General features: G+C 42.6%; 1 protein-coding gene across 1 annotated transcript; it reads right to left on the bottom strand.

Moving 5' to 3' along the window:
- SNX33 (sorting nexin 33) lies at nt 1–27,593 on the bottom strand. The gene is made up of 4 exons (XM_075273631.1): nt 27,017–27,593; nt 20,865–21,565; nt 17,485–18,197; nt 1–503 (listed from the first exon to the last, which is right to left on the bottom strand). The coding sequence occupies exons 2-4, from the start codon at nt 21,539–21,541 to the stop codon at nt 250–252; spliced, it is 1,644 nt and encodes a 547-aa protein (XP_075129732.1). The 5' UTR covers nt 21,542–21,565; nt 27,017–27,593; the 3' UTR covers nt 1–249.
- Between the last annotated feature and the right edge of the window lie 274 nt (nt 27,594–27,867).

Here is a 27,867-nt window from a genome sequence, read left to right as displayed (position 1 = left end):
TACAATAAAGCTCTGATTTATTTTTGCTCTCTTAGCACAGCAGCACATTTACCAATATAAACACCCACTTTTTATTAAAAGTTTTTTTTCCTATAATCAAATTTGAGTCTTTGAACAAAAGATAATATTTGCATCTTTCCTTCTGTCCATTCCATTCTAAAAGTGTCTGTGGAGCGCACTTGGATGGGGTGGAAGAGATGGTCTCCATTATTATAAGAGGTTCAGCAGCCAACGCAAACCAAATCCAAGTCACAAGTTATCATACATCTTTAGAGTTTTCTCCAGCTCCTGGCTGACCCTCCTATAAAACATAATCTGTTCCTTTAAATAATGCTGGATAGTCATTTTAAAGTCTTGCAGTCTCCTCTGATGGAAATGGTTAATCTCAGCTTGCAAAGCAAATCCTACTACACGACACCTTTTCCGTATTCCATCAGCTTCCTCTTGTTCCATCTTTCCTTCATCGCTCATGCGCTGGCTGTCCTTTACCTTTGCAAATGCTCCTGAAGAAAAGTTGAATAAAAAAAAACAAAACAGACGTTAGTTAACAAGTAGGATGCTATCTATCTGAGGGTGGAGAACTGGTTTGGCAGTGATTCGTTAAGCAGGTGCAAGGCCTAATACAACATGGGCCCCTTGTTCTCTAAAATCTCATTACAAAGCAGCCTTCAAATACAATAGCATGCTATATAATAGACAGTAAGAAGCTGAAATAAGGTTTATGGTTCTTTAAATCTTATCCTTAGGATAGACCATCAATATTAGATTGGTTGGGTTACCACTCACTTGGCCAATAGACCCTAACTTGCATAAAAAATGGGGAACATTTGGACAGCTGAATAGATTTAGATAAAGTAAACCCCAAAATGCTCAGGGTGATAGCCCCAATGAGATGATGTATTTCACTGGGCTTCTTAGACCTAATGAAGGATCCTCTTTAGCATGGCCACACTATATACAGACTTTTAATGAGCTGATATCTCCAACAGCCAAAAGATCTGGCATGTTAGGTTCTCTACAAGTTCCCTGCTCCAAAATGTGTCCACCAAGTAAAGATCTGTAGTACTGTTTGGCAGGGTTTGTCACCAGAACCCAGTATATCAACCCTGTCCCCCAGGTAGTTTAGGATCACCTGAATCAGTTTAACTAACTTGGTTGATATGCTGGGTTCTGGTAACAGACTCCCTTCAAGGCCCCACGTTGCAGAAACACAACTTTTGTTGCAGATTTTTCTGTGTTTGCTTTTGAGCCAAAGCCAAGACTAGCAACTAAAAGAATGGAAAATATATAGGAATTAGTTCTACTTCTCAGTTCTGCTCAATGCACTCCTGGCTTTGGCTCAAAAAAAAAAAAAAAAAAAACACAAAAAAACTGTTTCCGCAACATGGGTTTCAACCTAGCAAACAAGGGCTATCTCATGGAGACTTAAAGTGCAGGGAGCATTGTGAAGTAGGGGAGTTAGTGGCTACCATACAGGCACTCATCCCCAACACCCACAAGGTTCAGTTGTTTGCACAGAGAGACAATTTACCCATCAGTGCATTTTTAGCATGTGGAAAGAGCCCGGGGTACTCAGACGAAACCCATGCAAACACAAGAACATACAAACTCCATACAGATGCTGCTCTTGGTCAGATTGAAACCAAGGACCCTGGCACTACAAGGCAACAGTGCTAACCACTGAGCATGTGCTGAGCCTAGGGCGCTTTGGTCCAAACTTCATGAACTTCTGTACGGCACAGCAGTATGCCTGCTTAGCCATGACTCGTTTACCACCCTTCTATTGGGTGAAGAGAGGGTATCAGGGGACCCAAGTAACAGTGCCTAAGCTAGCAGGCATCTACTATTTATTGTTTATTACTAAATGCATGTATGATAGTCCCTTTAAAGGCCTGCTACCCTAATATTATACAGTGTATACCATTATTGCACAACCACTGGCTATGTGCTTAAGAATGTCCATGCATAACATGACAGTATTATACCCACATCTTTGGTAGACCTCTGGTAATACAAGGTGAAGCAATACAGGCTGTCTAGCACAAATCTGAAATTAGTTTTAAGATCTAACTGCCTTTAATACTACAGGAAAGAAGACAAATCATACATATTATGTATTCCCTGCCATTTTAGATAAATTATGTAGACAGATAAATTTCAATGTTGTTAATGTCTTAACCAGACTTAGCCAAGAGGACTGTAAAGCCCAGATTCTAATGTCCATTGTGCTTGCTATGGCCATCAAAGGAGTCTGTGACTGTTACCTTTTACTACTTTCTCCAATTTCACATCTTCTAGACATAGCTTTATGGACTACACTCTTTCATTATGCCATACACCACAACCCAATGATTTCACTCACTGCCCTTCCAAACAGCTTACACCACAGCTATGATATTTTGAGAGGTTTGTTACGCCTTAACAAGACTACACAATAAGATTGAAAGCAGACAGACACAAGTAGAAATTACTAGAGATGAGCGAACACTAAAATGTTCGAGGTTCGAAATTCGATTCGAACAGCCGCTCAATGTTCGTGTGTTCGAACGGGTTTCGAACCCCATTATAGTCTATGGGGAACAGATACTCGTTAAGGGGGAAACCCAAATCCGTGTCTGGAGGGTCACCAAGTCCACTATGACACCCCAGGAAATGATGCCAACACCTCTGGAATGACACTGGGACAGCAGGGGAAGCATGTCTGGGGGCATCTAACACACCAAAGACCCTCTATTACCCCAACATCACAGCCTAACAACTACACACTTTACACACTCAATACCACCTCTCTGACAGTAGGAAAACACCTTGAAACATGTGTATTTGGCACTTGCAGTGAGGAGAGCTTGTCACCAGCAGTGAATTTGGCCCTTGTAGTAAGTTGAGGTTGGCACCAACATTTGTTTTGAAAATCAGGGTGGATTGAGCCTCTAACCAGCAGAGTTTGGGCAAATTCATGGTGGAGGGAGCCTCTAAACACCCCAGTTTGGGCAAATTCATGGTGGAGGGAGCCTCTAAAAACCCCAGTTTGGACCAATTCATGGTGGAGGGAGCCTCTAACCAGCCCAGTTTGGACCAATTAATGGTGGAGGGAGCCTCTAACCAGCCCAGTTTGGACCAATTCATGGTGGAGGGAGCCTCTAAACAGCCAAGTTTTGGGAAATTCATGGTGGAGGGAGCCTCTAACCAGCCCAGTTTGGACCAATTCATGGTGGAGGGAGCCTCTAAACAGCCCAGTTTGGACCAATTAATGGTGGAGGGAGCCTCTAACCAGCCCAGTTTGGACCAATTAATGGTGGAGGGAGCCTCTAACCAGCCCAGTTTGGACCAATTAATGGTGGAGGGAGCCTCTAACCACCCCAGTTTGGACCAATTCATGGTGGAGGGAGCCTCTAAACAGCCCAGTTTGGGCAAATTCATGGTGGAGGGAGCCTCTAACCAGCCCAGTTTGGGCAAATTCATGGTGGAGGGAGCCTCTAAAAAACCCAGTTTGGACCAATTCATGGTGGAGGGAGCCTCTAAACAGCCCAGTTTGGGCAAATTCATGGTGGAGGGAGCCTCTAACCAGCAGAGTTGTGGGAAAGCAGGGTGGAGGGAGCCTCTAACCAGCAGAGTTGGTGGAAATCAGGGTGGAGGGAGCCTCTAACCAGCAGAGTTGGGGGAAATCATGTTGGAGGGAGCCTAGTATTAGCAGAATTGTGCAACGCTTATGGTGGATGAGTATGAGGATGCGGAGGAATTGGAGAGGTTGAGTACAGACATGGAGTTTCATGTTGGGGTGCTTTACACAGGTGGGCACAAAAATGAAGGCTCTATCCAGTGGTGGTTCATTTTTATCAAAGTGAGCCGGTCGGCACTCTCAGCTGACAGACGGGTGCGCTTGTCAGTGATGATGCCACCGGCTGCACTGAACACCCTCTCAGATAGGACGCTGGCGGCAGGACAGGACAGCACCTCCAAGGCATATAGGGCAAGTTCAAGCCACAGGTCCAACTTCGACACCCAATACGTGTAGGGCGCAGAGGGGTCGGAGAGGACAGGGCTGTGGTCGGAAAGGTATTCCCGCAACATGCGCCTATACTTCTCACGCCTGGTGACACTAGGACCCTCCGTGGTGGCACTTTGGCGAGGGGGTGCCATCAAGGTGTCCCAGACCTTAGACAGTGTGCCCCTCGTTTGTGTGGACCGGTGAGAACTTGGTTGCCTACTGGAGGAACTGCCCTCCCTGCCGCCAACGTCACATGCTGGAAACATCTCCATCATATTCTGCACCAATTGCCTGTGGCAAGCATTGATGCGATTGGCCCTCCCCTCTACCGGAATAAAAGACGAGATGTTGTTTTTATACCGGGGGTCAAGGATAGCAAAGATCCAGTACTGGTTGTCCTCCATGATTTTGACAATACGCTTGTCGGTTGTAAAGCACCCCAACATGAACTCAGCCATGTCTGCCACAGTGTTAGTTGGCATGACTCCTCTGGCCCCACCGGAAAGTTCAATCTCCATTTCCTCCTCATCCTCCATGTCTACCCATCCGCGCTGCAACAATGGGACGATTCGAAGTTGCCCGGAAGCCTCCTGTATCACCATCACATCATCGGACAACTCTTCTTCCTCCTCCTCCTCCTCCATTAAACGCAGTGAAGCGGACAGATGTGTGGACCTACTCTCCAGCTGTGACGGATCGGATGCTATCCCTAACTCCTCTGTGTGATCTGAGTTATCCCTGATGTCAATCAGGGATTCTCTCAGAACACACAAGAGCGGGATTGTAAGGCTCACCATCGCATCCTCAGAGCTCACCCTCCTTGTGGACTCCTCAAAGACCCGTAGGATGTCACAAAGGTCTCTCATCCATGGCCACTCATGGATGTGAAACTGAGGCAGCTGACTTTGTGGCACCCTAGGGTTTTGTAGCTGGTATTCCATCAAAGGTCTCTGCTGCTCAACCACTCTATTCAACATCTGAAACGTTGAGTTCCAGCGTGTGGGGACGTCGCACAAAAGCCGGTGTTGTGGCACATGCAGGCGTTGCTGGAGAGATTTTAAGCTAGCAGCGGCTACTGTCGACTTGCGAAAGTGGGCGCACATGCGCCGCACTTTCACCAGTAGCTCTGGAACATTGGGGTAGCTCTTTAGGAAACGTTGCACCACTAGGTTGAAGACGTGGGCCAGGCATGGAACATGTTGGAGTCCGGCAAGCTCCAGAGCTGCTACCAGGTTCCGGCCGTTATCACAAACGACCATGCCTGGGCCCAGGTGCAGCGGCTCAAACCATATTGCCGTCTCATCGAGGAGGGCATCCCTCACCTCGGAGGCAGTGTGCTGTCTGTCCCCCAAGCTGATCAGCTTCAGCACAGCCTGCTGACGTCTACCAACGCCAGTGCTGCAACGTTTCCAACTCGTAGCTGGGGTCAATCTAACAGCGGAGGAGGAGGCGGTGGCGGAGGAGGAGGCGGTGGCGGAGGCGGTAGAGGAGGAGGAGGAGGGGGGTGTTCTTCTCGTGTCCCTGCCAGGAATGTTAGGCGGGGAGACGAGGTACACCGGGCCAGTTTGGGAAGCAGTCCCAGCCTCAACTACATTCACCCAGTGTGCCGTCAGTGAAATGTAGCGTCCCTGTCCGCATGCACTTGTCCACGCGTCGGTGGTCAAGTGGACCTTTGTGCAAAGCGCGGAACTAAGGGCCCGCCTGATGTTGAGTGACACGTGCTGGTGCAAGGCGGGGACGGCACACCGGGAGAAGTAGTGACGGCTAGGGACGGCATAGCGAGGTGCCGCAGTTGCCATCAGGTCCAGGAAGGCGGGAGTTTCAACAAGCCGGAACGCCAACATCTCCTGGGCCAGCAGTTTAGCGATGTTGGCGTTCAAGGCTTGCGCGTGTGGGTGGTTAGCAGTGTATTTCTGCCGCCGCTCCAATGTCTGAGAGATGGTGGGTTGTTGTAAAGAAACGCCTGATGGTGCCTTTGATGGTGCAGGAGAAGGAGATAAGACAGGACCAGGGGAGGATGAGGTAGAAGTAAACAAAGTGGCGGAGGCAGATGAAGTGGTGTCCTGGCTCGTCCTCTGGAGTGCATCGCCAGCACAGTCAGCAGTGGCAGTGGCAGAGGCAGTGGCAGAGGCAGTGGCAGTGGCGTGAACGGCAGGCGGCCTTTGTCCTGCCGTTGCTGCCTGCCACTGATTCCAGTGCTTGGATTCCAAATGACGGCGCATTGAAGTGGTGGACAGGTTGCTCTTCTCAGAGCCCCTAATCAATTTCGAGAGGCAAATTGTGCAGACAACACTATATCTGTCCTCGGCGCATTCCTTGAAAAAACTCCACACCTTCGAGAAACGTGCCCTCAAGGTGGGAGTTTTTCGGGGCTGGGTACGAACTGGAACATCTTGGGAGATTCCGGGTGTGGCCTGGCTTCGCCTAAGCTGCTGACCTCTGCCTCTGCCTCTAGCTACCCTTTTTGGTGCTGCACCTGCCTCAACATCCACACTACTTTCCCCGCTTGACATCCCCCCTGTCCAGGTCGGGTCAGTGTCCTCATCATCCACCACTTCCTCTTCCAACTCCTGTCTCATCTCCTCCTCCCGCACAATGCGCCGGTCAACTGGATGCCCTGACGGCAACTGCGTCACATCATCGTCGATGAGGGTGGGTTGCTGGTCATCCACCACCAAATCGAACGGAGATGGAGGAGACTCTAGTGTTTGAGCATCTGGACACAGATGCTCCTCTGTTAGGTTTGTGGAATCGTGACGTGGAGAGGCAGGTTGAGGGACAATGAAAGGAGCGGAGAACAGCTCTGGGGAGCAGGGACAGTTTGGGTTATTGTTCTGTAAAGCTTCGGAATTTTGGGAGGAAGGAAGACAAGACTGTTGGGTAATAGGAGGAGAGGAGGCAGAGTCTGACTGGCTGCTGGACAATGTGCTGTAAGCGTTCTCTGACAGCCATTGCAAGACCTGTTCCTGGTTCTCGGGCCTACTAAGGTTTGTACCCTGCAGTTTAGTTAATGTGGCAAGCAACCCTGGCACTGTGGAGTGGCGCAATGCTTGCTGCCCCACAGGAGTAGGCACGGGACGCCCTGTGGCTTCACTGCTACCTTGCTCCCCAGAACCATTCCCCCGACCTCGCCCACGGCCTCGTCCACGTCCCTTTCCGGGAGCCTTGCGCATTTTGAATTCCTAGTTAGAAATTGGCACTGTATACCAGTAGTAAAAATTGTGGGTGCACGTAACCCCAATATATTCTTTGAATTCCCAGTCAGACAATGGCACTATATGGCAGTAGCAAGAAATGAGGGTATTTGTATTCCCAATATACTCTTTGAATTCCCAGTCAGACAATGGCACTGTATACCAGTAGTAAAAATTGTGGGTGCACGTAACCCCAATATATTCTTTGAATTCCCAGTCAGACAATGGCACTATATGGCAGTAGCAAGAAATGAGGGTATTTGTATTCCCAATATACTCTTTGAATTCCCAGTCAGACAATGGCACTGTATACCAGTAGTAAAAATTGTGGGTGCACGTAACCCCAATATATTCTTTGAATTCCCAGTCAGAAACTGGCACTATATGGCAGTAGCAAGAAATGAGGGTATTTGTATTCCCAATATACTCTTTGAATTCCCAGTCAGACAATGGCACTGTATACCAGTAGTAAAAATTGTGGGTGCACGTAACCCCAATATATTCTTTGAATTACCAGTCAGAAACTGGCACTATATGGCAGTAGCAAGAAATGAGGGTATTTATAACCCCAATATATTCTTTGAATTCCCAGTCAGACAATGGCACTGTATACCAGTAGTAAAAATTGTGGGTGCACGTAACCCCAATATATTCTTTGAATTCCCAGTCAGAAACTGGCACTATATGGCAGTAGCAAGAAATGAGGGTATTTGTATTCCCAATATACTCTTTGAATTCCCAGTCAGACAATGGCACTGTATACCAGTAGTAAAAATTGTGGGTGCACGTAACCCCAATATATTCTTTGAATTACCAGTCAGACACTGGCACTATATGGCAGTAGCAAGAAATGAGGGTATTTGTATTCCCAATATACTCTTTGAATTCCCAGTCAGACAATGGCACTGTATACCAGTAGTAAAAATTGTGGGTGCACGTAACCCCAATATATTCTTTGAATTACCAGTCAGAAACTGGCACTATATGGCAGTAGCAAGAAATGAGGGTATTTATAACCCCAATATATTCTTTGAATTCCCAGTCAGACAATGGCACTGTATACCAGTAGTAAAAATTGTGGGTGCACGTAACCCCAATATATTCTTTGAATTCCCAGTCAGACAATGGCACTGTATACCAGTAGTAAAAATTGTGGGTGCACGTAACCCCAATATATTCTTTGAATTACCAGTCAGAAACTGGCACTATATGGCAGTAGCAAGAAATGAGGGTATTTATAACCCCAATATATTCTTTGAATTCCCAGTCAGACAATGGCACTGTATACCAGTAGTAAAAATTGTGGGTGCACGTAACCCCAATATATTCTTTGAATTACCAGTCAGAAACTGGCACTATATGGCAGTAGCAAGAAATGAGGGTATTTATAACCCCAATATACTCTTTGAATTCCCAGTCAGACAATGGCACTGTATACCAGTAGTAAAAATTGTGGGTGCACGTAACCCCAATATATTCTTTGAATTCCCAGTCAGACAATGGCACTGTATACCAGTAGTAAAAATTGTGGGTGCACGTAACCCCAATATATTCTTTGAATTCCCAGTCAGAAACTGGCACTATATGGCAGTAGCAAGAAATGAGGGTATTTGTATTCCCAATATACTCTTTGAATTCCCAGTCAGACAATGGCACTGTATACCAGTAGTAAAAATTGTGGGTGCACGTAACCCCAATATATTCTTTGAATTACCAGTCAGACACTGGCACTATATGGCAGTAGCAAGAAATGAGGGTATTTGTATTCCCAATATACTCTTTGAATTCCCAGTCAGACAATGGCACTGTATACCAGTAGTAAAAATTGTGGGTGCACGTAACCCCAATATATTCTTTGAATTCCCAGTCAGACAATGGCACTATATGGCAGTAGCAAGAAATGAGGGTATTTATAACCCCAATATATTCTTTGAATTCCCAGTCAGACAATGGCACTGTATACCAGTAGTAAAAATTGTGGGTGCACGTAACCCCAATATATTCTTTGAATTCCCAGTCAGACAATGGCACTGTATACCAGTAGTAAAAATTGTGGGTGCACGTAACCCCAATATATTCTTTGAATTCCCAGTCAGAAACTGGCACTATATGGCAGTAGCAAGAAATGAGGGTATTTGTATTCCCAATATACTCTTTGAATTCCCAGTCAGACAATGGCACTGTATACCAGTAGTAAAAATTGTGGGTGCACGTAACCCCAATATATTCTTTGAATTCCCAGTCAGAAACTGGCACTATATGGCAGTAGCAAGAAATGAGGGTATTTGTATTCCCAATATACTCTTTGAATTCCCAGTCAGACAATGGCACTGTATACCAGTAGTAAAAATTGTGGGTGCACGTAACCCCAATATATTCTTTGAATTACCAGTCAGAAACTGGCACTATATGGCAGTAGCAAGAAATGAGGGTATTTATAACCCCAATATATTCTTTGAATTCCCAGTCAGACAATGGCACTGTATACCAGTAGTAAAAATTGTGGGTGCACGTAACCCCAATATATTCTTTGAATTCCCAGTCAGACAATGGCACTGTATACCAGTAGTAAAAATTGTGGGTGCACGTAACCCCAATATATTCTTTGAATTACCAGTCAGAAACTGGCACTATATGGCAGTAGCAAGAAATGAGGGTATTTATAACCCCAATATATTCTTTGAATTCCCAGTCAGACAATGGCACTGTATACCAGTAGTAAAAATTGTGGGTGCACGTAACCCCAATATATTCTTTGAATTACCAGTCAGACACTGGCACTATATGGCAGTAGCAAGAAATGAGGGTATTTGTATTCCCAATATACTCTTTGAATTCCCAGTCAGACAATGGCACTGTATACCAGTAGTAAAAATTGTGGGTGCACGTAACCCCAATATATTCTTTGAATTCCCAGTCAGACAATGGCACTGTATACCAGTAGTAAAAATTGTGGGTGCACGTAACCCCAATATATTCTTTGAATTCCCAGTCAGAAACTGGCACTATATGGCAGTAGCAAGAAATGAGGGTATTTGTATTCCCAATATACTCTTTGAATTCCCAGTCAGACAATGGCACTGTATACCAGTAGTAAAAATTGTGGGTGCACGTAACCCCAATATATTCTTTGAATTACCAGTCAGACACTGGCACTATATGGCAGTAGCAAGAAATGAGGGTATTTGTATTCCCAATATACTCTTTGAATTCCCAGTCAGACAATGGCACTGTATACCAGTAGTAAAAATTGTGGGTGCACGTAACCCCAATATATTCTTTGAATTCCCAGTCAGACAATGGCACTATATGGCAGTAGCAAGAAATGAGGGTATTTATAACCCCAATATATTCTTTGAATTCCCAGTCAGACAATGGCACTGTATACCAGTAGTAAAAATTGTGGGTGCACGTAACCCCAATATATTCTTTGAATTCCCAGTCAGACAATGGCACTGTATACCAGTAGTAAAAATTGTGGGTGCACGTAACCCCAATATATTCTTTGAATTCCCAGTCAGAAACTGGCACTATATGGCAGTAGCAAGAAATGAGGGTATTTGTATTCCCAATATACTCTTTGAATTCCCAGTCAGACAATGGCACTGTATACCAGTAGTAAAAATTGTGGGTGCACGTAACCCCAATATATTCTTTGAATTCCCAGTCAGACAATGGCACTGTATACCAGTAGTAAAAATTGTGGGTGCACGTAACCCCAATATATTCTTTGAATTACCAGTCAGAAACTGGCACTATATGGCAGTAGCAAGAAATGAGGGTATTTATAACCCCAATATATTCTTTGAATTCCCAGTCAGACAATGGCACTGTATACCAGTAGTAAAAATTGTGGGTGCACGTAACCCCAATATATTCTTTGAATTACCAGTCAGACACTGGCACTATATGGCAGTAGCAAGAAATGAGGGTATTTGTATTCCCAATATACTCTTTGAATTCCCAGTCAGACAATGGCACTGTATACCAGTAGTAAAAATTGTGGGTGCACGTAACCCCAATATATTCTTTGAATTCCCAGTCAGACAATGGCACTGTATACCAGTAGTAAAAATTGTGGGTGCACGTAACCCCAATATATTCTTTGAATTCCCAGTCAGAAACTGGCACTATATGGCAGTAGCAAGAAATGAGGGTATTTGTATTCCCAATATACTCTTTGAATTCCCAGTCAGACAATGGCACTGTATACCAGTAGTAAAAATTGTGGGTGCACGTAACCCCAATATATTCTTTGAATTACCAGTCAGACACTGGCACTATATGGCAGTAGCAAGAAATGAGGGTATTTGTATTCCCAATATACTCTTTGAATTCCCAGTCAGACAATGGCACTGTATACCAGTAGTAAAAATTGTGGGTGCACGTAACCCCAATATATTCTTTGAATTCCCAGTCAGACAATGGCACTATATGGCAGTAGCAAGAAATGAGGGTATTTATAACCCCAATATATTCTTTGAATTCCCAGTCAGACAATGGCACTGTATACCAGTAGTAAAAATTGTGGGTGCACGTAACCCCAATATATTCTTTGAATTCCCAGTCAGACAATGGCACTGTATACCAGTAGTAAAAATTGTGGGTGCACGTAACCCCAATATATTCTTTGAATTCCCAGTCAGAAACTGGCACTATATGGCAGTAGCAAGAAATGAGGGTATTTGTATTCCCAATATACTCTTTGAATTCCCAGTCAGACAATGGCACTGTATACCAGTAGTAAAAATTGTGGGTGCACGTAACCCCAATATATTCTTTGAATTCCCAGTCAGAAACTGGCACTATATGGCAGTAGCAAGAAATGAGGGTATTTGTATTCCCAATATACTCTTTGAATTCCCAGTCAGACAAAGGCACTGTATACCAGTAGTAAAAATTGTGGGTGCACGTAACCCCAATATATTCTTTGAATTACCAGTCAGAAACTGGCACTATATGGCAGTAGCAAGAAATGAGGGTATTTATAACCCCAATATATTCTTTGAATTCCCAGTCAGACAATGGCACTGTATACCAGTAGTAAAAATTGTGGGTGCACGTAACCCCAATATATTCTTTGAATTCCCAGTCAGACAATGGCACTGTATACCAGTAGTAAAAGTTGTGGGTGCACGTAACCCCAATATATTCTTTGAATTACCAGTCAGAAACTGGCACTATATGGCAGTAGCAAGAAATGAGGGTATTTATAACCCCAATATATTCTTTGAATTCCCAGTCAGACAATGGCACTGTATACCAGTAGTAAAAATTGTGGGTGCACGTAACCCCAATATATTCTTTGAATTACCAGTCAGAAACTGGCACTATATGGCAGTAGCAAGAAATGAGGGTATTTATAACCCCAATATATTCTTTGAATTCCCAGTCAGACAATGGCACTGTATACCAGTAGTAAAAATTGTGGGTGCACGTAACCCCAATATATTCTTTGAATTACCAGTCAGACACTGGCACTATATGGCAGTAGCAAGAAATGAGGGTATTTGTATTCCCAATATACTCTTTGAATTCCCAGTCAGACAATGGCACTGTATACCAGTAGTAAAAATTGTGGGTGCACGTAACCCCAATATATTCTTTGAATTCCCAGTCAGACAATGGCACTGTATACCAGTAGTAAAAATTGTGGGTGCACGTAACCCCAATATATTCTTTGAATTCCCAGTCAGAAACTGGCACTATATGGCAGTAGCAAGAAATGAGGGTATTTGTATTCCCAATATACTCTTTGAATTCCCAGTCAGACAATGGCACTGTATACCAGTAGTAAAAATTGTGGGTGCACGTAACCCCAATATATTCTTTGAATTACCAGTCAGACACTGGCACTATATGGCAGTAGCAAGAAATGAGGGTATTTGTATTCCCAATATACTCTTTGAATTCCCAGTCAGACAATGGCACTGTATACCAGTAGTAAAAATTGTGGGTGCACGTAACCCCAATATATTCTTTGAATTCCCAGTCAGACAATGGCACTATATGGCAGTAGCAAGAAATGAGGGTATTTATAACCCCAATATATTCTTTGAATTCCCAGTCAGACAATGGCACTGTATACCAGTAGTAAAAATTGTGGGTGCACGTAACCCCAATATATTCTTTGAATTCCCAGTCAGACAATGGCACTGTATACCAGTAGTAAAAATTGTGGGTGCACGTAACCCCAATATATTCTTTGAATTCCCAGTCAGAAACTGGCACTATATGGCAGTAGCAAGAAATGAGGGTATTTGTATTCCCAATATACTCTTTGAATTCCCAGTCAGACAATGGCACTGTATACCAGTAGTAAAAATTGTGGGTGCACGTAACCCCAATATATTCTTTGAATTACCAGTCAGAAACTGGCACTATATGGCAGTAGCAAGAAATGAGGGTATTTATAACCCCAATATATTCTTTGAATTCCCAGTCAGACAATGGCACTGTATACCAGTAGTAAAAATTGTGGGTGCACGTAACCCCAATATATTCTTTGAATTCCCAGTCAGACAATGGCACTGTATACCAGTAGTAAAAATTGTGGGTGCACGTAACCCCAATATATTCTTTGAATTACCAGTCAGAAACTGGCACTATATGGCAGTAGCAAGAAATGAGGGTATTTATAACCCCAATATATTCTTTGAATTCCCAGTCAGACAATGGCACTGTATACCAGTAGTAAAAATTGTGGGTGCACGTAACCCCAATATATTCTTTGAATTACTAGTCAGAAACTGGCACTATATGGCAGTAGCAAGAAATGAGGGTATTTATAACCCCAATATATTCTTTGAATTCCCAGTCAGACAATGGCACTGTATACCAGTAGTAAAAATTGTGGGTGCACGTAACCCCAATATATTCTTTGAATTACCAGTCAGACACTGGCACTATATGGCAGTAGCAAGAAATGAGGGTATTTGTATTCCCAATATACTCTTTGAATTCCCAGTCAGACAATGGCACTGTATACCAGTAGTAAAAATTGTGGGTGCACGTAACCCCAATATATTCTTTGAATTCCCAGTCAGACAATGGCACTGTATACCAGTAGTAAAAATTGTGGGTGCACGTAACCCCAATATATTCTTTGAATTCCCAGTCAGAAACTGGCACTATATGGCAGTAGCAAGAAATGAGGGTATTTGTATTCCCAATATACTCTTTGAATTCCCAGTCAGACAATGGCACTGTATACCAGTAGTAAAAATTGTGGGTGCACGTAACCCCAATATATTCTTTGAATTCCCAGTCAGAAACTGGCACTATATGGCAGTAGCAAGAAATGAGGGTATTTGTATTCCCAATATACTCTTTGAATTCCCAGTCAGACAATGGCACTGTATACCAGTAGTAAAAATTGTGGGTGCACGTAACCCCAATATATTCTTTGAATTACCAGTCAGAAACTGGCACTATATGGCAGTAGCAAGAAATGAGGGTATTTATAACCCCAATATATTCTTTGAATTCCCAGTCAGACAATGGCACTGTATACCAGTAGTAAAAATTGTGGGTGCACGTAACCCCAATATATTCTTTGAATTCCCAGTCAGACACTGGCACTATATGGCAGTAGCAAGAAATGAGGGTATTTGTATTCCCAATATATTCTTTGAATTCCCAGTCAGACAATGGCACTGTATACCAGTAGTAAAAATTGTGGGTGCACGTAACCCCAATATATTCTTTGAATTCCCAGTCAGACACTGGCACTATATGGCAGTAGCAAGAAATGAGGGTATTTGTATTCCCAATATATTCTTTGAATTCCCAGTCAGACAATGGCACTGTATACCAGTAGTAAAAATTGTGGGTGTATATAGCCCCAATTCTATTGCTAGGGGACTTGCAGGGTATTTCTGGGGTGAAGGTGGGGGGGCACACCGTTGGAACGGGTATCGGGGTATATATCGGGTATACGGGAATACACTGACAGTGTATTCCATTCAGGATCCTGGGAAAGCTGGGTTGCGGCGATTGAGCCCGTCAGTGCCATGTTACACTGACAAGCTTCTCCCTGGAATTTAGCTCTTATAAGAGCTGTTGGTTGTCTTCTCCTTCCTATCCTAGCCTGTCCCTGCCTACCCAGAATCTAAGCCCTAGCTAGCTGGACGGAAACCTCCGTCCTCGGTGAATTGCAAGCTCAGAATGACGCGAAGCTGGGCGTCGCTGTTCTTTTAAATTAGAGGTCACATGTTTTCGGCAGCCAATGGGTTTTGCCTACTTTTTTCAACGTCACCGGTGTCGTAGTTCCTGTCCCACCTACCCTGCGCTGTTATTGGAGCAAAAAAGGCGCCAGGGAAGGTGGGAGGGGAATCGAGTAATGGCGCACTTTACCACGCGGTGTTCGATTCGATTCGAACATGCCGAACAGCCTAATATCCGATCGAACATGAGTTCGATAGAACACTGTTCGCTCATCTCTAGAAATTACTTTAACCAAATTAACGGGATATATAAGCAGAGTTGTTAGTATCAAGTTAGGAACTATAAAATGACCCAACACAAAAAAAAACAAACAAAAAAAACTCAACTTACAATTTTGTACCGTAAGCACATAGAGCTGTGTATAGTGACACGTGAAAGAAATGCGTATTTCTAAAACACACCCTGTCCTAATTCAGCCTCTGAGTACAAATGGCAGTGCTTGTGCAAGGAACTTCCTAAAAGTACTGCAACATGATCCCTCATTAGCGTTAGGACACCTGTTCAGGTTTTGTTGATGCAGTTTTGATGCCAAAACCAAGTGTGGATAATAGAGGGTTAAAAAAATATAAAGGTCAAATGATACTTTTTTTTTTTTTTTTTTTCAATTCATTCCACTAGTTTTGGCTTGACAATGTGCATCACAAAAATTCAATATGTATCTTTACCCTTACATACTGTAGATGTATTTGACCATGTCCCAGTTCTTTCTATTTGTTCACCTGTTCACAAAAGATCCAATACATAGACTGGGTCAGTTTTATCTTTGTATTTTTGTCAAAAATAGCAACTGAGCAAACCCTTTATAGAATATGTCTGGGCCTCAGAATCACCCGAGTGCAGCTAATTCATCCAAATTATTTATGCAGCCTGTTGCTTTCTAAAGGAAGGGGGCCCTGAAGCAGAACACACAGCCCACAGGTCTATTCTGGCTTGTGGCCCACTGGCAGGGCTGCATCTGCCATGAGGCGAGTCACTGAGGAGGCAGCACTGGAAAGCTGTTTGGGTACAGACAGTGAAGGAAAGCTGCACTACTGTCTGCCCCCAAACTGCAGTATTAGGGGTCTTCAGTTGCCCCCTGTGCTCCAAACTCTATAATTATTGTGCTTAGAGCAGTGATGCAGCAGATGGGACCTCCTCCTACACACAGCCTGTGTGCATCTTCTATTTTCCTCCCAGCAGTACCATAGCCTAGGGATCGAAGTTCCAGGAGGAAAAGAGAAGATGCAAACAAGCTGTGTGCCAGAAGAGGTCCCACATGCTACATTACTATATATAATTATATATTGCTACAGAGCTCTGATTGGTATGTGCAGGAGAAGTATTGCCTGTGAGGGGGCACTATTACAGTAATAACAATACCTATATATGTGTGTGTGGAGAGGGGGGGGGGGAGACTATTGCCTGTGCGGGGGCAAAATTACAGTAATAGTATTCCCCAACAGGTAATATTACTACTTATGGGGGGCACTATTAGGGTCAATGCACAAGGAGTTTTTTGGCAAGGATTTTGATGCTGAATCCGCCTCCAAAAAAGCCTCACGATAGAGTTTTACAGTATGTATTCTGCTAGTTTTTTTTCCGCTAGCAGAAAAATACGACGTGACCTTTTTTCAAGCGGATTCCGCAAGAAAAAAAAAAAAACAACGGAAGTCATTGGGAGGCGGAAAAGCTGCTAGCGTTTTTTTCAAGGTCCATACACTGTGTTGGAGGAAAAAAAAACATTTCCTAATTTCTGTAGCGGATTTTTTCCTCTCCAAAATCCTCACCAAAAAACTCAGTGTGCATTGACCCTTAAGTTTGCCGTCAGCCTTATGGTTGCCTGCAATGGGCTATAAATTAAGCTACACCCATCTGTAATAGCTACATTTATACAGTCACAGAATTATTAACAGCCCTTTTTGAAGACAACCATAATGCTGATGTGGCCCTCAGTGGCAATGAGTTTGATACCCCTGCACAAGAACATGCAGGGGCTGGCCCCATTTTAATGCCAAATACTTCATGTCTAGCATCAATGATATTTACTCTGCCATAAGTCTGAACCTAAACAGATATCATCAGAAATTCAAGACTTACCTTTTTGTAAGTGAATGATGTCTGGAAAGTTGGAAAGTAATCCTTGATATAAGGACAACGTATCAAGAAATCTAAACTGATCATTTTTGGGTTGGTCGGCAAACATTTCTCCTACTATTTCATATGTGCGGCCAGTATGAGAGATTGCACCAATCAGTGGCTCTGAAGCGTAAGGTGGGTCCATCTGGAAGGAATGGCTTAGATTTTGCAGGGCACCACCAAGCTTCTGAAACTCTTTACGAAAGCCCCCCAAGTGCTTTCGTGCTAGTTCAGAGACTACACTGCTTAACTGGAGAACACTTTCATCCATCTTTTTTGAGAAAGCTTTGAAAGTATCCACACGCTCTTCTACATCTTGGAGGTCCTGGTGTTCAGTAGGTATCTGCAAGGTCAGCAAAAAGCTAGCACCAACCATTTCATCTCTTTCTGTGCGTCTTTTCCCAGCTTTCCATTGTTTTTCATCACGACAGGTTAGGAAGTGCTGAAAACCATCATACTGTGAAAGGACTGGATGACTTGTCATATGATCCATCCACAAAACCAATCTACGTTTACGCTTTTGAATAAAATCTTCCTCAAAGCGCCCTGTAGCCTGTTTCTCTGGCAAGTGGGGGACAGAGATGACCGTAAATTTGTGCAGAAGGCGGTTATACAACCAATCAAAGTGCTTGTACCGTCTGTAAACTGGAGAGTCAGTATGGCCAGGAGTCAACCTTGAGGGAAAAATAAAAGGTAGTTTTTAATGCACATTACACATAAAAAATTCACAAGATAACTAACTAAAATGGATATACCGGTATATAATATTCTCTGTGGGCCCAACTACTTTGCCTCTCTTCCGCTTTACTCATCTTTCTCTGGTTATAAGACAAGTGGATATAATAGAGCCCCATGTCTGTCTTGTCTACGTAGGACACAAATATTATTAACTTACACACCTTTAATAAGCTATGCCCCATTTAGCTTCCACCACCCAAAAATGGAAGAGACCAGTGAGAAAGTAACACTGTATTCTCTGCAGGATTTCTACAAGGCTGTTTGTTTTAGCAACATGCAGAAAATCCTGCAGACTGACAAACAGTGATGTGAGATTTATCTCCTGTATACGTTTCTAGATTTACTGTTCATTTAAAGGGAACCAGTCAGGTGTTTTTTCCCATCCTACACGGACACAGCTTTTGTAGTTATGACCTTTCATATGGTGGCTCTCACTAAGATTTCTGTTGCTTGAAATTTCTTCTTAAACTGTTGCGATCCACTTTGCCTTCCATGATTGGCATTTAGGTCGGGGCTAAACGTGGCATAAGCATCCACATCTTACAGAAAAATATGCGCAGAGGAAATTATACCTACGGAAACACTGGTGGCTTCCCTATAGGTATAATAGAGGCAGAAAAAACTGCGGGAAAAACCGTGATACATTACCACCACAGTTTTTCCAGTAACCCGCTACGTGGGGCCTTATTGTGTCATCCAACCTTGGCCTATTGCAATGATGTGGGTTGCCAGGTATTCAACACAACTTTCCCCTACTAGTATGGATTTTGTAGAGCCTACTTCTTTACTGCAATTGAAGATGTTGTCCCTTTTTGTGCGCTAAATTGTCAGCTCATAAAGCATAACTAAGGTTTTGGACAACCTTTGATTGTCTAGCAATATTTGTGTCATTAATAAATTTTCCTTTCTTTCTATGAAATCCAGCATCTCTTTATTCTTTCCCTTGCTTCTGTATTGAGAGACGTTTCTGCCTCTCACTGATTGTTACTGTACATTTATTAATAAAATATATTACAATTTATTAATGACACAAATACTGACAGAAAATCAAAAGTTGTCAGAAAATGTAGTTACACTTAAAACGACCATACTCATCAGAACTTTTGGTGTTGCGCTCAGATGCAGATATTATTGACCGCGGTTTGTGATCCTCGCACTCAGACCTTTAAAATCCATATTGACCTGACTCCGTAATGGGCTATTTTCAATATCTTGTCTGAAGGGAAAAACAGAAGTTTCTCCAAACCTGACATGTGCTGACAATATGCTTGTTTTATGGACCAGTGCAAACAGGAAAAGTCTCCTTCAGCACTGGGTGAACCCTGTATACTGGTAACATCACAAATGGAGCATATGTTCCGCATGGATTCGCTCAACACTACTTTACATGAAGCTATGTTAACAAAAAGATTTTTTCAGTGTCGGGACCCATGTATTGAAACAAGACGCTTAACCACTCATAAAGTTATTACGTGACTGCTTTAGATATACAACCTGGTACTCCCTGGAGCTATTGCATGGACGACAACCTATTCCGCTGTCATAACTGGTTCATCCTTAAATTGCAGTTAGTGACATGGGGTGGGTGGTGGAATATTGTTCATTGGCACTTTTTTCTATACCTTTCTTCTATATTTATAATGATTTGGAAATTTCCTTCTGTTTTATAAGAGCATGTCATGCTCTCATTGTCTATCAAGTTTAATTTAATTTTCTAAAACTTTAACCCCCCCCCCCAAAAAAAAAAAAAAAAAAAAAACCAGAATAATCATAAAAAAAAGATTATTAGTTATGAGCTTTTAAAACATTATATTGGCATATGCAAATTTACCTTAACTAGTTACGGAAAGTGGTGAGCAGATTCATCTAGTCATCATACTAAATGGGGGGCATAATTGACATATTCCTCACCATCTGACATCAGACTGATATCCTACCTAAATGCCGTCCTCATAGGGCACGATTTAGCACAATGACTATTTATGGTAAATTTTATAACCTTATAGCTTGACTTTTCAGCAACATAAAACTTAATGAGGGCCACCATAGAAGATATCATTACTGGGGTCAGGTCATGGTGGAAAAAACACCTCACAGGTTACTTTAGGTTGCTGACAGCCCCATATTAAAAGTTTTGTGAATTCCAAAGGACAAACTAGCTGTAACTTGACAATCAATCCAAAAGGTGACCAAGCTAAATCAAGTTTCCTCCCACTCCTTGCTAGCCCACTGCAATAATACAATGACCTGAAGACACAATGACAAATTAATGCCCAAGCAAACTGTAGCCCATTGTTTATGTGACACACCCGCACACTACAGCCTGACACGAAGGCTTCTCCTAATGAAAGCTCTGCAACTCACAATAACACAATATTTCACTGCTTATAACAAACACAACACAAACCAAACGTGAATCACTTGACAAATACCAGACATTACTCAGCAAGTACACAGATATAGGCAGCGTACTTTGTGCAAACATGGATTTAAGCACTTTTCCTTGGGTACACAGAAAACTGAACATTACCCTATACAGCATATTTCACTTAGAGTAGATGACAAGAATGGCCCACACCTCTCATTCCTAAATTCTTTCTCACCTGTAAGAAATGTAACTCTTAATCCCTTTGAACTTTGTCTGTTTGGTTGGTTCCTCCACAGAGCAAATGAAAGAGTTAGGATTTGGCTTCCATTGTGGTCCCTTGGGTCCCATCTCAATAACATAATTTTCAGACACTCGGCCAAACTGAGGAACATCTCCAAGTATAAAAGCTTCCACCCCTGACCTAACAAAACTGGAGAACCTGTTTAAATTTCGTCCCACCACACTACCTCTCTTTCCACTGGCTATGCTATCCTGGCGTTCTAGTTGTGGACGTGGTCGGTGTGCATGCTCAGGTCTTGGATAATAGTGGTGCTGTGCTTGACTATGTGGAACTCCATTTGAACCACTAGGCTCTTCAGCCACAGACTGTCCATCATCCCAATCATCCCAGTCATCATCTTCATCATCATCGTAGCTCCCATGATGAGTAGTGTCTGTATAACTCATGTGGTGTGTTGGGTAGTCTACTTGGATTGATCCAGAACGGGACGGTTGTATAATCTCCACATATGATGCAGGAAAAAGTCCTGTCTGACCACGGCTGTTTGTGCCCTGAAGCCATCCATCCAAAGAAACATCGCTCAACAACTGCAGTTCCTCATTCTCCACAATATCGATTTCTTCCTTGTTTTCACTTTGAAAGTTATATAAGGCCCGAGCTTTGAATGCCATGATGAAGAGAACTGATGGAAAATACTGAAATGTGAAAAGAAAACATTACGTAAATATTCCAGCAGCTACAGTCCAAGTACAAGGTCTTAAACGCTTTTTCAAGTAGCTGAGCTCTTATAATAGAATGCAAAAAAATGGCATAAATTTCAGTTCGGGTACAAGGACAGGACCAAGGTGTGACACAAATATTAAAAGGTCTAAATCTCTTTAATAATAGCGAGGCATCTGATACTAGTATGTTGTGTAAGATATATATGTTTCATTCATCAAATAACAGTGATACAAGGAGCAACAAGTAAAATAAAGCCAAGAGTAAAGGCTGCACAACGGAACAATGTGTATGTAGTATTGCTGTGGATGTATTTGCAAGTCATTTTTGGAAGCTGGATACCCCTTTAATATAGGTTATACCTTTTCCCAGATTGTCACAAGGCGTTAATAGAGCATTGCTGCTTTTCCTACTTGTACCAGCCATATCTTTCCTTTATGTTCTGCTGCACGTCTTCACCAAAATTCTCTAAATATACTTTCTCTTGCTACACAGCAATGTACCGATCATAATAACTATTTTCATATTGTGCAAGCTGTAAACCATCATGGAATTGTGTGTTGTTGCTAGATTTTTGGAGGTGGACCAATTTTTATGACAAGTTGGATTGTTATTATGGTAGGAGTAACAGCAAAAACAAATATACATAGCAAATGAATGTAGAAACCTGCAAATGTGCAGGGGAATAACACTTTAAGAGACACACGCCCCTAATAAATGATTACCATCTCTTAGTAATCTTGCTGTTAAGGCCAAGTCTCCTTCTGAGAAGCCCCATCCACTTATTGTGAACAAATTTGTGACCATTTAACTATCTTTAGAAGCTTTGATAAGTTCTTCCATTATGTATGTATGTATGCATGCAGTGGCGTAACTAGGAATGGCGGGGCCCCGTGGCGAACTTTTGACATGGGGCCCCCCCCCATCCCAACTGACGCCGAAGACCTCGACCGACCCCCTCCTCCGCACTCTATTATGTCCCTTACTTGCCCCTGCACACAGTATTAACCCCAATAGTGTCCCCTGCACACACAGTATTAACCCCAATAGTGTCCCCTGCACACACAGTATTATCCCCAATAGTGTCCCCTGCACACACAGTATTAACCCCAATAGTGTCCCCTGCACACAGTATTAACCCCAATAGTGTCCCCTGTACACAGTATTATGTTCCTCTGTGGACACCCATAAACAATTATTATACTCTGGGGTCTTTTCAGACCCCAGAGTATAATAATCGGAGACCCGGGAAATAAAAACATAAAAAAAACAAAAAAAAAACACTGTTGCTTCTTACCTGTTCCCCGGCTCCTGTGCTGTGCTGTCCTCCTCTCGCGTCCTTCGTTAATGACGTCGGACGTCACATGACCCGGGAAGCATGCCGGGTTCATGTGACGTCAGAGACGTCAGACAGCAGTAGGACGGAGGCCTGGCAGGATCGCGGAGAGGTAAGTAACAGTTTTTTATGTTCCCTTACCTCTCCGGTCCGCCGGTCATTATACTCGGGGGTCTGCAAAGACCCCCGAGTATAATGATAGCCCTTGTGGGGCCCGCGGTGTCACTTGCCGATCCCGGCCCAGCCAGGATCGGCAAGTGAATAGGGCCCGTAACTGCCTATTGAAAAAAAAACGCAGCGGTAGCGGCTGTCACCGGGCCCCCTAATGGCCCGGGCCCTGTGGCAGCTGCTACTGCTGCTACCACGGTAGTTACGCCACTGTATGCATGTATGATGCGTTTATAGTGCACATGAATGAATATACAGCAGGCCAGTATATCTATTGATTTTCAGAACTGATCTTTTCAGATTTCATTCACTAATGTACAAGTAGATGTCCCAGTTTCTTCAGACCTTCATGCAACACTTTTTTCTCCTACATTTCTAACTTGTGCACATCTGGATAAAGAATAAAAGCAGAAATAAATTCCTATGATTCTTTCCATGCATTTGGCACTTTGAAGGAAGCGCGGTGTAGTATTTAAGGATTTAGCAAAACAGACTTGCTGTTTTAAAAGAAAGTCATATGAAAGCCGATTATCAGTAGTAATGGATCGTCAATGATGTAGATATAAGCAGCCTGATATTTGTGCAAACCTTTTAGTCAGTGGAATATTCAATTTATGGCATGGCCTATAGATAGTAACATGATGCAGGCAATGTGAACGTGCTCTTTTTATTAATTATTAAAAGGTTTCCTTTCAACTTGACATATTTTACCTCTCTCAACATGACATTTGATTATTGAAACCGGCCTAGTGATCAGATGATGGTTGCAGGTTTGGTTGCATAACCCCTCCCCCCAACTGATTAACTATTATATTGGTTTCCATACTCCATTATATAAAAATGTTGTATCAAATATTTGCCAGAATGGTAGTAGTATGCATATTACTATGGCTATTTAGACTACAGCTACAGGCCTATTAGATTTCTGTTAGTAAACAGACCAGTATCAACAGAAAAGCACTACAGCTTTAGATATCTAGGATCACTAACTAATTCTTGGTGTTTTCTGTAGCCCCATCAAAGGTACATTGAGCTGAATATGTAGAATCCTCCAAACTCCCCAATGAGCTGCACTAAACTGAACTCTAATCTAGTGGACAGTCAGTGTCCAATGATATTAAAGTAACCTTCTTGTCCACAATAAATCAAATTCAAGATAAATCTGCAGTGCATAGATAAAATATCTGGTACACTCCCTTTTAATCTTCTGGTGTGGTTCCTCCAATTCCCAATCCCTTGTTTTCATTGTGCTTTGGTAGTCTGAAACACCCCCTCTCCCACGATACTCTGAGTGGTTCTATCTGAGGATGTCTCAGGAATCTGAAAAGCTGCTCTATTTTACAGAAATTAAGAAGGTGCAAAGAATCAGAGAAAACACACCACAAAGAAAGGCACCAGGTAGTTATTCACTTATTGTAATCTTTATTGTGAACTGGGGGTAGCTTTCAGGAAAAAAAAAAAAAAAAAAAAAAAAAAAAGATTGACTTGTAATATGAACACAGTCCAGAATAGACACCTGCTTAACATTAGATACAACGTCACCTGCGTTTTATTGGTGTACAAAACATACTGCTTCTGGCACATATTACACAGACCTGTAATAATGGTTTACAATGACTATAACTGAGATGTAATATTTGCTTGAGAGGTTCTAGGTGAAGTTTTGGTTTTACATGATCAAGAACCACATATATATATATATATATATATTTGAATTCCTAGCCAGTTTCAAGGTCTCTGCTTGCTGTCAGTGAATGATTACGTTCAGAAACTGTAAGCCTGTCCTGACCATTTATATGTTCTTCACAGTTGAAAAACTGGTTATAAGAAAGATCTCTGATACAATAAGACTCTGATAACACTGTCATCATGGTTCCAGTTTTGACACGAGACAGATTCAGTGACCCATTTTGTGATAGATCCCATTGATAAAAGATCTGCTAGGTTGATCTTTTTTTCTCAGACAGAATAGTGTAGAACGTTACTTTATTCTAGAAATGAAAAACAACTGAAGTCTAAACAATTTTTTTTTATTTAAGTGTAAACACAGCCTGAGCAGTGCATCTGCTTGCTTTTTTTTTTTTTGGGGGGGGGAGGGGGGGGGGAAGCATTCATGGCAGGTCCTCCATCTAAAGATGAATGTTCCCATCCAGCAAGCAGAGATCTTGGAAATTGTAAAGGCAAAGTGATGTTGCTAAAAAGATAAAGTATAATTCTGAAGCGCTGCTGCTCAGGTGCCTGACATATAGTAGTGGGTTGCCAGCTGCTGGCCTCAGGCACAAGCAGAATAAATTGCCTATGTACAGAATGTTTGGCTGCATATTTGCATAAACTAATTTTAAAGAGTTGAGTCTTCAGGTTGCTGGTGTAGGAGTCATACATGTTACATCATGCAGGACAGTCCTGGATCTCAACATTATGTATTGTAAAGTGAATTAGTAGTGCAAGTGTGTGAAAAGGCTAGTAAATGAATGGCCCCTATCCAAGCCTTCATCTTCATATGTATAACTGCACTGTACATGTGGAGCATAAATATCCATAAATTGATCCCAATAGTAACCATTATGTACTTAAGAACATTATGTACCCAATTCAAAATTCACTAAAACATTGCCAGGAATCTTTCAGAAAGAATAAATAAAAGCATATCAATAAAAGACAGAGCTGGTGCACATAGAAAGCAGCACAAACCCTATATTGCAGCATAAAATTCTATGTGAAAGTACCTGCGTAATAGAGCATGTGAAGGAGGTACAGTATGGGGCCATAGCAGACTACTAGCACATAATACATATGCACAGAACACAGTTTAAAAGCAGCTGTGTGCATGCGGCTATAGTAAAGTGCAACCAGATGGACTTAATAACCCATCCATGTGGAAACCAGGACACCAGAGTTTCTTCATTTCATTTTGGTTTGATGCTGCAGATCTCTGCTTATTATATAGGAATAATATAGATCACACCTTTGTGGCAGGCTGCCTCCTCACAAATAATGGTTCAGTTCACAAAATGGCTGTCACTTCCAAGTAGTCTGGTGCTTCTAGGGCCTAGTAACATTTCTCTGAGAACTTTCCCCATGTATGCCTTTCCCATTAAACAGAGAACAGATTTCAACACTAGAATTATTCTGCTATTCATGTAACAGGTGGCTTTAGGGACATCTTATGCATATTTTAAAGGCTATCCGGTTAAGGCATTGCACAATACTGAGTATAATACTGGTTTTAAGTCTGAACAATAATAATAATTAGTAGGTGTGCAAACTTTTATCCTGTGCAGCACGTCCTCCATTACCATCCAGGCACTGGTGCGGTGTTTTACATATGAAACACCTTGCTGGGCACATGTAAAACATTAGCACATTCTGAGTTCCCCTTCACACAGCTGGGTATTTTTGAAAGCCTGCTACCATTTTTCTACCGTATGCTCGAAGTCTGCCATTTTTGTCTTATCCTCTCCCCTAACTGTAGCTGTGTCCTAAAGACCTGCTCTTGTGGACCCAATGGCCGCTTAACATATCTCACCTGTGGCATTAGTACATTTTACTTGCAAAAAACATCTATGTACCAACCAATATAGCAAGGTGGCTTACTGGACTCAAACAGTCTTTTCATTTCGCAGTCAGAAGCCACAAGACAACTATTATTACCATCATTACTTAGCACATTTATCATTTTGGGGTACTCCATGTCTATACAACCAGATGTTGTAAAAGTAGCAATAACAACACCTACAATATACTATGTATCTATGTGTATGTAGTAAACTCCTGAACAGCCCTGTAATGTATCATTTCTTATTGATAGTCAATGGTTGAGAAGAAAGATTTCCTTTAGCTGTGGCTTGCACAACAGGTATGACGCGACTTTCAGCTCCAGTGTTTAAATCCTAAGACAAACAAAGGCAATACAGGAACTTACCCCAAGTGTGATCCGCCTGCAGATACTGCTAGATCCCTGCCAACCCTCCTATCCCAGTAGATTCACATATCTCTAGTAATCCATAGGAGAAACTTGGAGGATCAATCGTCCAGCTGGGACACACAAGATTATCCAACAGATCTGAACTTTTGATGCAGCTGGAATGTGACCAAGATGTCCAGGAAACAAGCACAATCCACGAAAACAAATGTCAAACTTCCCGTGTGATGAGAGGAGTCACAACCTCAGGAATTCAGCCCCTTAAAAAAACCATTTCCGTCTGCAGAAAAGCAGAGTGCAGAGCAGGGGTGAGAAGTGTCCATATGCAGAGTCCTCACCCTCTCATCCCTCAGGATGCAGCCAGAGTTTACAAGTTGGACGGAAGAGAAGTGTGTGTGTGCAGGAGAAGAGTCCTACATGTTCCTGCGAGTCGTCAGCAGCCTCAGGATGCCTTATCTTCACCCTAGAGGGTGTGACACAACCAACCCTGCAACCTGGGGGGATGGGAGATCTCTGCAAGGGATAAAGGATCTTTTAGGATCTTCTTAGAAAAGCCAGAAAAGCCCTGTCTCCTTCTTCTTCTTACCCCAGTGCAGAGTATAACTCCTCCTCTGCTCATCCCCCTTCCCAGAGGAGGTGCTTCCAGCATCAGGGAGCTCCTACACAACCTTTGACTGTTTATTCTGTGATGGTAGGAAAATGATATCAAGAGATGGAGTCTCCTCGCTAATATCTACTGGCTGCTGTGCCCTGCACAACTTCCATCAGCCATGTCACCTGCTTGATACAAGCTTGTCACTTGTCACAAATAATTTGATACATCTTCATTTATTTATTATTTATTTCAGCAG

This window comes from Leptodactylus fuscus, chromosome 5, assembly GCF_031893055.1.
Source record: "Leptodactylus fuscus isolate aLepFus1 chromosome 5, aLepFus1.hap2, whole genome shotgun sequence".
Lineage (NCBI taxonomy): Eukaryota > Metazoa > Chordata > Amphibia > Anura > Leptodactylidae > Leptodactylus > Leptodactylus fuscus.
The sequence above is the reverse complement of the archived record's forward strand: the minus strand, read 5'-3'. Positions and strand labels throughout refer to the sequence as shown.